Source organism: Ochotona princeps, chromosome 19 (genome assembly GCF_030435755.1).
Source record: "Ochotona princeps isolate mOchPri1 chromosome 19, mOchPri1.hap1, whole genome shotgun sequence".
Classification (NCBI taxonomy): Eukaryota; Metazoa; Chordata; class Mammalia; order Lagomorpha; family Ochotonidae; genus Ochotona; species Ochotona princeps.
Genome location: NC_080850.1, coordinates 45,656,681 through 45,673,180, shown reverse-complemented (window position 1 = coordinate 45,673,180; position 16,500 = coordinate 45,656,681). Strand labels below are relative to the sequence as shown.

Here is a 16,500-nt window from a genome sequence, read left to right as displayed (position 1 = left end):
CTGGGTTTCGCACATGGCTGCAGGGGCCCAAGGATTTGGGCCATCCTTTGTTACTTCCCTGTCCATAAACAGAGCTGGATCAGAAGCAGAGAAGCCAGAACCACACCCAGTGCCCATGTGGAGTGTCAGCACTGCATGTGGAGGATTAGCCTGTGGAGCCAGCATATCAGCCTTCCATGCACTTCTTCAAAAATCAGGCCAATTAACACAACACAAATCATAGTTCAAGGTTAGTCCCTTAAGAACATTGGAAGTTTCCTTAATTATTTTATGAAATGAGCAAGCTGTGTCTAGACTATCTGATCATCATTATTTTCTTTTACAGCTTGTTTCAAATTGTAAAATCATGTACAAGATTGCAAACTGATGTGGGAGTGCTCTATTTTTGGTCTACTTCAAAATTATCCATAAACATTCATGGAAATGATATTGCTTCAACGAAGCACCATTTAATTCCAGGTCAATAACCAATCATATTTAAAATTTTGGATTTGTAAAACTGTATTTAGAGGCACATTTAAAAAGAAAACAAAACAGCATAAAGTCTTGCTTTTTGCTGAGTCCATGACACTGTTTTGTTGTTATGATGGACATTTGTTGTATGTCCTTTTCCTGGACAAGATCAGCAGCAATCCAGAATCTTCCTCTGTCAGTAAAGCTTTCCGAAAGAACTAAACTGCAGGACAACTTCACTTGGTCTGGTCAGCTGAAAACGAGTAAACTAGCACCACAGGAACAGACTAAACTTTAACACTGTTCATTAGCAGTTCCATTTTCCTGAGCTTGCGTCTGTTCTTGGGCATTGGTTTGGGATATAAGCCGTTCTCCAGGAGCTGCTCCTTGCTGAGGCGGATCTGAGCACCGTGCTGCAGCTGGAACGAGCACAGAGCTCGCAGCGGACGGAGCAAAGCCTGTGGAGAAAAGAACCCAGAGTTGTGTGGACGGTCACGACACTCCCGGAGCAGAGGTCCTGGCGTCTCTTCACAACTGCTGGCCTTCAACTGGGAAAAGCGACAGACAGTCTAATAAGTACACACGGCTTCTAAATAAATAATGCCTTAAAATTCACACCTCACATTCCACTAAGGTCTTCTAGTAAAATGATATAAATACTGATATCCACTGGGCAATAAAATCTGAGCTTAGTTTTAGACATTAATTTATTCAAACACCATGAAAATTTACTGCCATTAAAATTCTTTGTAACAGACAGGCACAAAGAATCCTTTCAATACAAAGACAAGCACAGTCAATTAGTTAATTCAGTTTCAATCACATCCCACAGTAAGCTTCCTGCACTGGTAACAAGCAGACCAGAGTAGCAAGGGGTGTTTTGTCACATAACCTTTCTGCCACCATGACTGCCAGTGTTAAACCCTCCAGTCAGAACTGCAATGCAGAGCCAGTTCAGACGTGTGAACAGGAGCTTTAAGTCCATAGAAGACTCCTTCCAGAACCAACATACATTCTATGCTTCCAGAGTTAAAGGACATTATATTCTTCCCTCAAGACTTGAACTTTCCGTTGGGTCCTCGATCTGATGTTGCCTGATGGTAAAATTTGACATGAACAGATGGGAAATGCAGGGAATGCACACAGAACACATTGACACAACAGCACAGGCATCCACAGTTCTTGTAACATCTGAAGCAAGAATAATACTTTTATTCAGAAATGCTAGATGGCTGGCCAGATGCGTGGGAGCGTGTGCAGCAGGAAGCATCTGAGAATACAACCTAGTCACTTAGAACAGCAATCCAGAGTCCCTTGTGAGTTCTTCAGGGAGAACAGAGAAAACGAAATTGATCAGATCCAGAACAAAGGCTACTGACACAATTCAATACCTGCCCCCTGAAGCCTATTTCTTCCAAAACAAGTCTCTAACTCTGGTGCTTTCCTTCGTTTAGGGTAGGAGAGAAAAGTACAGCTCCGTGCCGTCTTCAAGGATTCATTAGCATGCTTCGCTCGTGAGGTCATTTTGTTCTCTTTAGATAACTAATCCAGGGACTCTACACTTTATCCAACATCAAGATTTCCATTGTGGAGACAGTACACCTCTATAACAGTCATCACAGCACTGAGTAAGTGAGCAGGCAAAGAAGGCAGAGAGGAGTAGTCAAGTTATGCCCATGTACGCACACGTGTTCTTGTGTGTTTCTGTGTGCTGACTTCATGCTTATATTAACCTATGAGTTCTCTTCTTGGGTGACATTTATCAACATTTTCAACTATTAGAACATCCTAACAATTTAAGTTTGAGTTAGCTATTTGTTTTCCTATCAACATAAGGTTTTTGGACTCCACTGTAGCATTGAAGGTAAGCTGCAGCCTGAAATGGTAGCCAACCCATGACTGTCCAGGTGGAGTCCCAGCTGCTCTGTTTAGGATCCACCTTCCTGCTGATGCACCTGGGAGAGCACAAGATGATGGAGGGAGAACCAGACGATGGAGAACCAGTGTGAGTGGGACTGCGTGTGTGCACACAGGCATGCGCGCACATGCACCTCTCTGTAACTCTCAAATCAGTACATTTTTCAAAAAGAACCACCAACGTTTCAAAAAACACTGAAAATGAAAAAAAGTGAGACTTTCTTAGAAATTAAATAAAATGAATGAGTGAAGACTATAACTTCTTCATTCACATTCATTGAATATTTTCTTCTAAAATGTTTCCTTTTGACATTCTAAGGATGAAAAAGATAATGAGAAATTAAGTTCACCTATTTAAATAAAAACAAGGCTAAAAAATTGCTATATAAAATAATTTTAATTAAAAAGAACAAAAAGAAAAGTTGAACATAACACACTTTAAGAAAAAAAAAATGGGGGCCCGGCAGCGTGGCCTAGTGGATAAAGTCCTCTCCTTGAACGCCCCGGGATCCCATATGGTCACCGGTTCTAATCCCGGCAGCTCCACTTCCCATCCAGCTCCTTGCTTGTGGCCTGGGAAAGCAGTCGAGGATGGCCCAACGCTTTGGGCCATGTGGGAGACCCGGAGGAGGTTTCTGGTTCCTGGCTTCTGATTGGCACAGAACTGGCCGTTGCGGCTCACTTGGGGAGTGAATCATTGGACGGAAGATCTTCCCTCTCTGTCTCTCCTCCTCTCTGTATATCTGACTTTGTAGTAAAATAAATAAGTCTTTAAAAAAAACATGGAAGAAAAATCTAGCCCAGAAAATTTTATTCAATGTTGTGCTACTTAAATGCAATTTAACATGCTATAAATGCTGTTTACAAAGCTCAGAATGAATATTTCAATAACACAATCTGGAAAGTTAAACTAATACAGAAAAGAGGGGAAAAGAAGTTTAGGAGAACCTAAGTTTCTACCACAGATACCCTCTACTTATCATTTGAGTTAGAAATGTAATAAGTTAATCATGTCTAAATTTTGTAGATAAATTATAACCAAATTCTTGGTTTATTTCCTTTATAAACATACCTCTCGTATATTATCATTTTTCTCCAGAATGGAAAGAGCAACAGCTGCACACTCCAGTGTAGAAAGGCATCTATTGGTTGGTTGCATCCGAATTACATACTGACTAGAAATGTCAGTTTTTAACTGCACCTGAAACCAAAAATAAAATAATACAATGTTATTGGACTTTAAACTTAAAATTATAAAGAGTGCTTCTTGAAAAGTAATTACTCTTTTCTATAATTGGCCATTAGCCTAACTATTGTTTAGATACAATATCCTTTTGACATTCTTGTTAAATTGTAGAAAGAAATAATTATACATACAATTAACAAAATAATATACCAGAATATACACAGGCTAGTACATATCCCAAGTAAAAAGACTAATGCCTCCATTCCTGGGGAAAGAACTGAACAAACATATTACAAAAGACAGAAAAATGACAAATACATGGGGAAAAAAACTCAACAAGGACACACAGATAAATCAGACAAACACAACCAAATGGGATGAAGAGCAAATGTAACTTCTACATTATGTAGGAGAGTTGGCACAGCGGTCATTTTAGAGAACTGACCATTTGTTCAATACTATGACTTATTTCACTATTTCTTGGTATAAACTGACAGGTGTATTCTGTACTGGCTTCTGTAAATTGACAGTCCACGCACACCCGCACATAATACAGACACAGAGTGTGAACATCCCTAGGTAGCATACTACACACACACTTCTCAGAGATAGTATTTTCACTGAAACCTGAAGGCTGTGGCTGATTGTATAAAAAAGTGAATGTGAATCTTTTGGGCTTTCAATTCCTATTAATTAAACAAAACTCAAGCAATTTCATACTTAAAAAATTCAATTAAAAGCCCATACTCTGATCAGAATCACAGTTGAGGATATGTGGGTTGATAATAATTTCAATTTTTACCATAAACTACATGAATGTGAGAATTGGAAATAGTCTAATATCTAGTCTTACTTCATAGCAGCTTAATAAATTTGGCATTCTCTTTTATTGTCCAGTTTCATCAAAATCATGTGAGGCTCCAATCACTTAACTACCCGCGGCATCTTGTCCCTCAGCTTCTCCCCTACCGCATCTCACACAGCCCCCACGGCAAAAACACACTTCTTTCCTCTGCACTTTGTTCAAGAATTCTCTCCAGGGAAAGAATTTAAAACAGTTTGCTATTTCAGGGAGTTTATTTCTTACTAAGGGAAAACCCAGAATTAGAAATTTATCATGCTGGAAGACTACAGAGTATCTTTCACAAACAACCCTCTAGAAGTTAGAGTAGCCAGCTGGACACAGCAGAAGGCTGGCCCGAGTCACACTACCACAAGCTCCAAGACAGCTGCGTGTCACTGTGCTCGTCTCATGGCTCATTTTACACTTCCGGGCTAGTCTACCTTCCTTACACTTGATTCAGTGAGACGCCGTGTGAGACCACAAAGGAACCTGTTAACGGAGCTTCTTAAAAAGTCACAGGCAGAGAAATCTTCAAAACCCTAGTGAGGAGTAACTAATCTTTGTGTCCTACCTAGTAAGGTATATGTGGATCCACACTGACCATTTCCTACCTGGTTCTAAGCTTTCCTTGTTGTTCTCTGTCTATCTTAATTTTTTGTTTGTTTGCTTTTTTTTGGGGGGGGGCCTCCAGAGTTACCCTGATGGTCATTGCAAGAGAGGATGGGGATCCAAAGTTGGAACTAAGTAAGGACCAGAGAAAGCTCCTCTCCCTAATCCGAAAGGAAGTTTACTGTTCTTCTGTTTCTGCGGACCGCTCAGGGCTCCTGGCTGTTGTTTAGATGACCTTGGATCCTGAGCCTATGAAACTGTGTCACATAATGTAACGCAATTAATTTAAAAAAAAAAAAGTCACAGGCAACATCAATAGCAAGTCATTTGTGAAAAGCACTTTGCTTTCTTAAGTAACAATGTAAGAAAATGAAAGGGTAAAATGAACATATGATGCAATTACAGTAAAGAGAAATTTTTGAAAAACCAGCATGAACCTAACCTGACAACTAATACCAATTTTTAGTTTCTTAGTTGCCTCCACTTTTTCCTCACGCCCATGAAATCATACAGCTGATTCCAATACTGTCAAAAACATATTTTTCACCTATCAACACTCAGATTACATATACATACTATGTTAATTTACAAATCTGGGAAGCCTGCTGACTCAAAATGATGCCTCAGCAATTTGGATTTTCCCCGAAGTTGGTTGTCTGTACGTACAGCTTATGTGTTCTTAAAGCAACACCTAAGTCAGGCATCCTACGGGTTCCATCCAAAATTGATCCATGTGGCTCTCAGAATTAATTGCCAGGAGGCTCCAGCAAGACCAGCACCATTGCCAACCCAGTGATTTAAGACAGCTGGTGTCTCCATAATCCCAGGCACAGTTCAATCCAGGAGTGGGAAAAAAGCTGTGCAGGCAAAGGTGCAGCCGTAGCACAGGATCACAAGAGTTAGAAAGTGGTGAGCCAGGAACTGGGCTATGAAGGCCGTGGTGGATGCCTAGTACAAGAACTTGATACTGAAACTCACTGGAGGGAGTGGCACAAGTGACTACAAACTGGCTACTGCAATTAGTAAAACTGCCCTGCAGAGCAATGTGAAACACAGTTTAGAAATCAGCCCTAAGGAAAGCAACTGCTAATCAGAATCGCAATGACAAACAGCAAAATAAGAGCCAAGGCACAATGAATATTACACAAGATTCTCCTGCAAAGAAAAAATAAAGCCTTTGACAAGCTCAGAGTTAACTAAGGAAGACATCGAGGAAATTCAGAAAAAAATGGCATTACTCAAAAACAAAAACAAAAAAACCACAATGAAACATCACCTCCTCCTCACCCCAATTAAAATGGCTATCATCCAAGAAATAAAAAATAAAAAAGCTGGCAAGGATATGAAATAAAAGGTACTCTTACACACTGCTGGGGGAAATATGAACTGGTACAACTATTTTAAAAGACAGTACTTACATTTCTCAGGAACTGAAAACAAGTCTATTGTAAGACCCAATTATCCACTCTTGCAAACATATCCGTAAGAAACGAAATCACTGCATGGAAGAATTGCCTACGCTCCCATGTTTCATAGCTGGTCAGCTCACAGTAGCTAAGATACAGAATAAACTGAGACGTCCATCAACTGCTGACAGGATAAATAAAATGCAGCCCATATAATAACAAAGTATCTGTCAGATAAAAAAATGAAATCCTGTGCTCACTTCGGCAGCACAGACTAAAAAAAAATGAAATCCTAACATGTCAACAAAATGGATTCCAGTACAGAAGATTATGCTAAATAATTCAGACTGATTCAGATAAATCTATTTTCCTTATTTGTGGTAGTTATACATACAGTATAAACATTGTGTGGCTGTCCTATCATTCACATATAGCTATAAGCAGTGCTTCACTGAATCATGTCACATAGTGACAACACACTCCTATCTCACTTTAAAAAGAAACCATGGGAGGAACAGGGTAAATTCTTGGTGTTGGTTGTCAGTGTCATCAGAAGAAAAAAATTCACTTATCTGTATACTTCTATGCATTTCTTGGCATACATATATTATGTTACAGCAAAATAGCTTTTAAAAATAGAACTTTTTCTTCCTCTTTAACAAATTTTAGTATAGAAAGTAGTTCACAATAACAGTGAATCCAAGTATCTGATGAACAATGCTATAGAAACGTACTTTTCTAACAGTTTCTGAAAATGAATTCATCCAAGTGGAGTATATTTACATATCTAAACTTTTTCACATTGGGTTACAACCCCTTATACATTTTGGTAGAAACCTAAATATTTAGGATTTTAGAAAAGGACTCACTAGTCTTGCCTATATAATATGCAAGTTAAAATGCCTTGTGAATCAAACATTAATTCAAATGAAACCCCATCTAACAGCAGTTTTACTGATTTTAATGCTGCAATATCTTCACAGTTACAGAAAATAGTATCTTGGCCTACATGTGGAATAAAACATATACACAGAGATACTTTAAAAATCAAACACTTGGGCCCGGCGGCGTGGCCTAGCGGCTAAAGTCCTCGCCTTGAAAGCCCCGGGATCCCATATGGGCGCCAGTTCTAATCCCAGCAGCTCCACTTCCCATCCAGCTCCCTGCTTGTGGCCTGGGAAAGCAGTCAAGGACGGCCCAACGCTTTGGGACCCTGCACCCATGTGGGAGACCCGGAAGAGATCGGCGCTCACCGGCCTGTTGCGGCTCACTTGGGGAATGAAACATCGGATGGAAGATCTTCCTCTCTCTCTCTCCTCTTCTCTGTATATCCAGCTTTCCAATAACAATAAATCTTTTAAAAAAAAATCAAACACTTTGGTCCAAGACATTAGAAACTCATGCGTGTTGGGCTTGGCGGCGTGGCCTAGTGGCTAAGGTCCTTGCCTTGATACCATATGGCTGCTGGTTCTAGTCCCGGCAGCTCTACTTCCTCTCTGTCTCTCCTCCTCTCAGTATGTCTGACTTTGTAATAAAAAAAATAAAATAAATCTTTAAAAAAAAAAAAAAGAAAAAGAAATTCATGTGTAGTTTTGTCACAATATACATTTTGTTTGAACTTTCACAAAAATTTCAAACAACTACACGTAAGTTCATATGCTAAACAAAACATTAATTTTAAGAATTACAAGTTAAAATGTATGTTGTTTCACTCAGTTAAAAACTTCTGTGTCCTATAACCTTAGAAAATAATGTACCCAAGTTGGGAGACAAAAAAAAAATCACAGAAAGGAAGGGCATGCGATTTGGAGTTGACAGCACTTGAATTTTAATCCACACAGTAATTCATGACATCAAGAAAGTGTCTGGAACTCTCAGAGCTTAAAACATTAACAACCTGTGACAGAGACTGGCTTCAAGGAACTAACCTATGAAGTGCTCAGCAATGCCTGGCACACAGCAGGCACTCACCACAGCAGAGACCAAGGGATACCACTGCAGCTGCGGCTCAGCAGGAGGGAGGAAGGAGGGATGGCTGCTGACCCTCCCTCAACTCAGCCTTCCTGCACAGAGGGAGCCAAGTTACGACAGAGCCAAGAGAATACCAACGTGCAGGAGGACACAGCAAGAAAACCTCCACAGTAGGCTGAGAAAAGGCATCTAAGAAATCCGGAAAGAACAGAATGAACGCGTTATGAAACATCAGAGAAGAGAGAAGAGTTACTTTGCCAGATACATATTAACTGGAGTTAAAGCCCTAGTTTCTGAAAAAGATTCAAATACTGTCACCAAAGACATAGTTACAGACACAGAAATGTTCAGTTCTGTATTCTTTCACCCTCTAAGGACAAGCTGTGAGCATCATTTAGGTGTCTAATATTCACAGAAGTAATTAGAGGTTACACCTCTATCTTTAGAGACATGTTTAAAACATTCCCAAACAATATTATGTAACAGAAACAACAAAGCAGAAACTCATGATTTCTTAAAATCAGTCTGAAAATAAAACATTTTTATTTCTTGGATGTTCTGATTAAATGTTTATCTTCTCCAACGAATGATTGAAATACACCCTTAGATTCCTCTACCACTGCAGATGGAATGCATGTTTGATTTTATGAAACCAAAAGTGTTAGAAAGACATACAAAAGTATTGGGCAACAATACATTGCTATGATCCTTTCAACAACACACAGTATAGGACACTTACATTATAAAAAATTACACGTTGCAATAAAAAAATTACAGGTTGTAAATACCAGACCTTTCGTAAAACACCATGGCTTCTTGCTAACACATAGTTTGATTCTTCATGTATAACTGACTAGATACAGAATATAATAAATTTTCACACATCAGAGTATTGACAAAGTCTCTATTTTTTAAAATACATTTTATTTGTACCTTTAAGTTATACAAAGAAATGTCATGGGATAGAGAAAGGCAATTAAAATGCTACCAGATGCAAGCAAATGGTCATATAAATCATTTTACAGATAACCATTGTTTTGGAGAATCAAGAAGGCAGGAAAAAAAAAGTAAGGACAGATTTAAACAGAGGAAGAAATATTAGCCAGGGTGAAGCAGAAAGAGCACATTCCAGGAAACAGGAGAGGACAGACCAACAGCAGAGAGGCACATGGAGACAGGACACAGAAAGCAGTGGACACAGCTGGAAAGCATGGGAAAGTGGTGTTGCAGTGATCAGATAACCCAGGGCATTCAGACAGTGGTGATCTGATTTCCACCAGTGGCTAGAATTCCACCAGCAACCAGGTGGGAAGGGTAGTTTGTGGGGGAACTCAGGAGGTGAGCCCAAAGAACTGCCCGTCATGCTGGTTTGTTTGATTTGACCAGCAGCAGGGACAGAGCAGCAGATCTCAAAGAGCAGTGCAGGAACGGGGTCGATTTCACAGCCTAACTCCCCTTATCCCCAGTAAAACCTATCGGGCACGATCGTGTGTAGTGAGGCAAAGCCTATGGGGACAGGACTGCACATGCTCTAAGTTGGGAGCAAACTTATTTCTGGCTCAGTACATTGCAATGACATGGCATCCTAGGGGTTCCATCCAAAATAGGTCAGGATAGCTCCCAGACCTAACAGCAAGAAGATCAAGAACTCCTAAGTGGCACATCTGGCACCATGTTGTACAGTGTGGGAAAGGCTTTGGGACCCTGCACCCCGTGGGAGACCCGGAAGAAGTTCCTGGCTCCTGACTTCTGACTGGCACAGAACTGGCCGTTGCGGGTCACTTGGGGAGTGAATCATTGGACGGAAGATTTTCCCTCTGTCTCTCCTCCTCTCTGTATATCTGACTTTGTAATAAAAATAAATATATCTTTAAAATAAGTAAATTTTTAAAAGTCTTCAAATTCATGTAACAATTTTATCAATTATAAGACTTCATTAGTAATGTCTACATCTAATTAAGGAGTCCTTAAAGCTTTATTTATCTCAGAGGCACAGAGTGAGAGCCCGTGTGCCCCCAGCCATGAGCTCACTCTCCAAATACCTGCAGCAGCCAGATAGGCCAGGACTGGGTTTGGAGCTGGAGACGGAGCTCAATGCAGGAGCTGGAGACGGGACCATCAATGCCAGGGTGGGGGCAGGAGCCCACCTGAGCACCCCACTGTCTCCCAGGCTCGGCCCTGACAGCAAGCTAGACTCAGGAGTGAGAGGCAACATGCAACCATGCACGCTGAGCCAGTACAAAAGCACCCTAACTGGCTTCTTAACACCAGGCCAAAAGCCTGCCCTGAAAAATTTTATAAATATGCATTATTTTCTCTGACTAAATCCATTTATATTTGTTTATATTTCATTATTAGTATGGCAAGCTATTAGACAGTCAAGTCTTTTTAGAGCCATTTGTTCAGACTATGCAATCGCCATCACCCCACGATGGAGGCAGTTTTGCCCAGCACTCCCTATGCTGCAGAATCAAACCAGCTGCTTAAGTATACCAAAGAAGTCTGCTAGGAAAACAGCTCTTCTTTCTCTCAATTCATTGTTTCTGCTGGATCAATTTAATATGGTGTTTCTCCAGCATTACCTCTGCCAAATGTGACAGCTGTTCCAAGAGACACCACAGTGTGAATGGCGCTGCCCACAGCCTACTCTCAACTGTGACTGTGCAAGACATCTCTGAATAATAGACTTCTCTAAAAGAATGTACACAATGAGAGGCTTAACACTTGTCAGTAAGTGATACAGCTCATTAAAAGTTGCAGTAATTGATTATACAAATATGAAGTTGCCTCAAAACGCTAAATGCCTTCAGAGACGCCTAGAAGCCCATAAGACCAAAGGTGTCAAGGCACTAATATTTCATAGGTAAATAAAGTGTCTTATAAGCCTCCCTAACAGAATAGTTGGGGCTACCAGAATAACCAAAAAAATTACTAGTGATCAAATAAAGACACAACTGCTTTTAGCTTAAACTTCTGACCTCAAACATTCAGAAAACATGTACAAGCTTTTAGACAAGCAAGAAAATAAATTATTCTAGCTTAACACTAATGAAAATATGATGTCAAAACCAATCATTAAAAAAAAGAAACTCAACTTCAATGAAATCAAAATCTTACGCTCTTCCAAATCAATATTAAAATTGCAAAGGCAACACACAGATTAGGAGAAAATGTTTTTAATATACACTCATAAATCTAAGAATCTGCAGAATATATTTAAAAGTTGCAATTCAATAATAAACAACCCCTACTCCAAAAACAGGAAAGGACAGACACTTCACACAGTAGAAATACAGATGGCAAATAAAATACAAAAAGATGTTCCACATCACTAACCACAAAAGAACTGTAAATGCAAATTAAAACCAGTGAGATACCGCTACACTGCCATCAAAAAGGCTGGAATTCAAAACACTGACAAATGTCACCAAGGACACAGAACAATCAGAAGCATGTTGACACCACACTGATGGGGAACAAAATGATACAACTACTTCAGACAAGTGCTTGGCAGTCCTCTTCCAGAGCTAAATAAAACACACAGAAATGCCACTCCTAGATATGTATACAAAGAAATAAAAAACATATGACATAAAAAGGCTTGTTAAATAATGTTCTAGGAGCTTTGCTCTGCCTATTTGCTGTTTCAGAAATATGATTACCAGCAAATGTCCTTCCTCTCCAAGCTACAAGTGACCTTTCTCCATAACTCCTCTCTATAGGTGTTCTAACTGCTTAAATCTCTCCAGAAAAAAAAAAAATACCTCCTCAAAATCTCACCCAATTCCATCTACCTTCCATCTCCTTGCATTTCTTCACAAACCACTCAAAGCGGCTTTCTGCTTTGACTCTTTGTCCTTCTGTGCCTTCCCGAGCCACACTGTGGGGTTTCGAACCCACCTGTCCCTTAAGACGGCAAAGTAGCAATGAGCACCCTGGGAGCACAGTTAGCAGGTTCTTTCAGTCATCATTCCAGCTGTTCTCAGTGGCCACCCATATCTGTGACACCCTCTTTGATTGCTCCCAAGAGACAAAACCCCCTAGTTTTCCTTTAGCTTCTCTGGAAACACAGCCTTAGCCCCCTCTGTTTTCACATCTTTTCCCTGAGCATCAGGGCATTTAGTTCAAGATACTTGGCATCCACCCTGGAGCTCCTCGGTGTGGTACTAGGCTCCACTAGTGCCTGGCTTCCTGGCAGAGCAAACCCCAGGAGACAGCCATGATGGCTCAGTTATTCGGGGGTCTGTAACTCTTGCAGGAGACTAGACTACAGCTCCTCAGCCACTGTAAGCATTTGGGGAGTGATCCAGCACAGGGAAGCTGTTCTCCAATCGTTGCAGGTGTACACTCACTCTCACTTTTTCTCTCTTGCTCTAACTCCCAAATACATAAATACATTTTTAAACAAATAAATACACACAACAATCCTTTAAAGCCCAATCTTAAATAGTCTTCTTTGTACTTCATATTCTCATTCTAGAAAATAATCAGGCTTCACATACCACCCACCGAGGATGACTGACTGAACCCAGTCACTTTTCTCAACTCCAGATAGAAAATTATTACTTTAAAGCGATTCTGATTGTCAGTGGTTCTGAGGGAACAGCTCGGAAGAAACACATGAAAACAAAGGAAGCACAGATTCTACAACTGGTCAAGAGTTGAGGAGTCTCGTTAAGGAAGGAGCATCCCTAACAAAGAGCTCAGGAGTTCTTACTGCTGGAAACGAAAACGTGCGACATGCGCGAGTCCAGGCTGTACAACAGACAGTGACCAACACCCCACACCACACAGTGCTTTAGTGCCACTGACATGGCTGTTAATAGCCAAAATCACTTCATTTGATAAACAAAGTAAAAGGGTGACACCATGATGATTCTTAGATTGAGAACAAAGGAAAATACATACACTAATTTTAATCTATTCTTGAGGACTGATTGTTTTGGGAAGATAATAATAAAAGCAATCAATTCAGTGAATGCCAAGAAAAAGTAGGCAAAAAAATTGTTTTGAATTCTAAGCATTTAAAAACAAAACATTTCATGCCAGATATAAATCACTCCTAACAATCTAAGCTAAATATAAAAGAAACTTCACACACTGACGAACAATTTTTAAAATACCCAAACTGCACATAAAATGTATTTGCCTTGGAGGTCCGGACCCACGCATCTATGTGTGCTACATGCACATCAGCTGTCTAAGCATTAGTTTATTTCTGCACAGTCGACGAGCACATTCCCAGGAATGGTCAGTGCTCCTCTCCTCCTCCAGAACACCTGCTGAGGATCTGGCTGAAAGGAAGGCTCTGAGGAGTTCAGAGGTGGAACCTCTGAGAACCCCGCATCCACAGTCCCAGGTTGCTAGACCACAGACAACAGCATGAGAGAGAAGCCATGGCACATGGCTTCACATTCTGCTCCTGCACAGCTAAGCCTGGCTTTCCACCTGCACAAGAAGGGAGGGCCAGATGATCCAGGCCGGCAGGGGACGGCAGCTACCTGGTCATAGGAAGGAAAGCAGAACGCTCTGAATAATCCTGGCCAAGCTCTGCAGCATGCTCTGGGACTGTGCATGCACTAAGGTGGACTCTGTCAACCAGCAGACCTTGGAAAGATTTTTCTCAACCCTGGAGCATGAAACTGACAATGTTTCAGAACTATCAAAACTACTCAAAAACACCCCTGGAACACTGTTCCCCACACTGGGGTCTCTACAGGGTCATCAAAGGACTGTCCTCCACCAGGAATACTGATAAAATTTGACAGCAAGGAGTAGCCCTCTCTCTCTCCTCCTTTGCAGACTGAAATGGTCCCACTCACCTTCTTCCATACCTGACCCTACCCACCTTGATCAGAGGCCCATATGCACATGCATTCCTCTCAACTATGTAAACAATGTTAAAAACAAAACACAACAAAATACCTCAGCCAGTGAGTGTTCACAAAAGTGCTGTGCCTATCAAGTGAGAAATGCAGCTTTAGAGGACATTTTAAAAACGGCAGAGGAAAGATATGAAAACACTCCAAGGAAATATGCTTATGAAGAAAGCCAGGAGCCTCTACAAACACTTCCACATTCACCTTGGACTTATTCCTAGCAAATGTCAGGGTCTTACACACAGAATTCTCTGAAGGAAGAGATTCACTGCCAAATGGTCTGGACATATTAGAATTCAAGATTCAGAGAAGACCAAACTGTAAAGAGTTTAATTTACAATTCTATCATCCCTCAACTATATAAGCAACCACATGCAGTTACTTCCTTATTAGGAGGAAAAACAACAATCTGTTTCCTTTCTGAGATTTTTTTTCTCCCACATATTTGCAGCAAAAATTTTTATATTACTACAGAAAGTGAATTGATCAACTAACGACAACAGCTAAAGCCAAGCCTATGGGGCGTGGGGAGGGGTGGGGGGATTCCCAGAGCCTATGAAACTGTCACATAATGCATAATAATTAATAAAACAAAAAAAAAGCCAAGCCTATGCAAAGTATCAGGAATGCTTATGAGGGTCTGGCAAAGAAAACTGCATTTAGAATAAAACCCCAATTAATAAAGTAAATAATTTATAATTTGGGAAACTTGGGCAAAAATTGATTTAAATTTTCTTTCTAGATTTTTACTTTTTGCTACCAGAGAATCAGTATTCATTTGGATTATTAACTTGAATGCACAACGAAGGTAAAGCAGTAAACCACTAACACACAGCAGACAAGTTGCTCACACACTGCCTCCAGTGTCTAATAGTCCAGCGATCAAAAATACGCACAGATGGCAGTGAAAATCCGGGCAAATGAAGACTCTAAGGTGAAGTGTCAGCCAGTGCATTCTGGAGAGATTTCATTGTGCTTGGAGTGGCGAGACTGACAGCAAGTCAGAACTGTTGAGCTATCAAAACCACTTGAGCAGGACCCTCAGAGCATGCCCCACATCAGGGACCTGGGATGGGTGGGAGGCTGGGTGGGGCTTCTCCCTCTTTCTTTTCCCTTACCCCAGATACAGAAAAAAAATAACAATAATAATAACGTGGAAACAATGGCCTTACCCACTCTCGTGTAGCCGTTGACCCTTTGTGCCCTAATCAACTATGTAAAGATTGTCAAAATAATTTCAGTTAAAATAAAACCAGCACAGATAACACAACTGAAAATTGATCTACCACATGACCCAGCTACTCCACTTCCGGGAATCGATCCAATGGATATGAAATCTGCATATGAAAACATGATCTATAATCCCATATTTAAAGCAGCACAATCTATAATAGCAAAGACATGGAAACAACCCAGATGCCCATCGAAGGAGAAATGGATAAAGAAACCATGTTACATCTCCTCTATGGAATACTACCCAGCCTTTAAAAGAATGAAGCTCTACCATTTGCAGCAACATGGTCCCAACTAGAGACCATTATGCTCAGTGAAATAAGCCAATCCCAAAAAAACAAACATTGTATGTTCTCTTGATACACAGCAATCTTCATGCAAAATACAAGATCAATAGGTATATAGGTAAACATGTATAGAACACATTCATCTAGAGGAATGGTATAATGGAGACTAGCTCACTGAGAAAGGAAGATACAGCACAGTATGCATCTCTATTCCGGAATAAAAGATGGACCCTCAGTGAAACTGTTAAGTATCTCTTGACAAGAAGATGCTGAACACTCTACTATTATCTACACCTACAATGTCACGATACCCTTACACGGAAAATGATGGACTTGTGATTGTTGCTGAAGGACTGTCCTATTGTAATAACACAGTGGAAAAGAGAGGAGAATAGGGAGAATGGGGAGAGTAGAATGGAAATTTTTGCACCTATGGAACTGTATCATGAAAATAAAAATTTTAGGGCCTGGCGGCGTGGCCTAGCGGCTAAAGTCCTCACCTTGAAAACCCCAGGATCCCATATGGGCGCCGGTTCTAATCCCGGCAGCTCCACTTCCCATCCAGCTCCCTGCCTGTGGCCTGGGAAAGCAGGTGGGGACGGCCCAAAGCCTTGGGACACTGCACCCGCATGGGAGACCCGGAAGAGGTTCCAGGTTCCCGGCATCGGATCGGCGCGCACTGGCCCGTTGCGGCTCACTTGGGGAGTGAATCATC

At 40.8% G+C, this 16,500-nt stretch overlaps 1 protein-coding gene across 1 annotated transcript in view; it reads right to left on the bottom strand.

The window, feature by feature from the left end:
• Positions 1-227: 227 nt before the first annotated feature.
• Positions 228-16,500, bottom strand: part of DTWD2 (DTW domain containing 2) — a 41,318-nt gene continuing 25,045 nt past the window's right edge. The window contains exons 5-6 of the mRNA XM_004586595.3: positions 3,443-3,571; positions 228-911 (exon numbers count right to left, since the gene is read on the bottom strand). Of these exons, the coding sequence (XP_004586652.3) occupies positions 741-911; positions 3,443-3,571 (300 nt within the window). The 3' untranslated portion in view covers positions 228-740. The remainder of the gene's footprint in view (positions 912-3,442; positions 3,572-16,500) is intronic.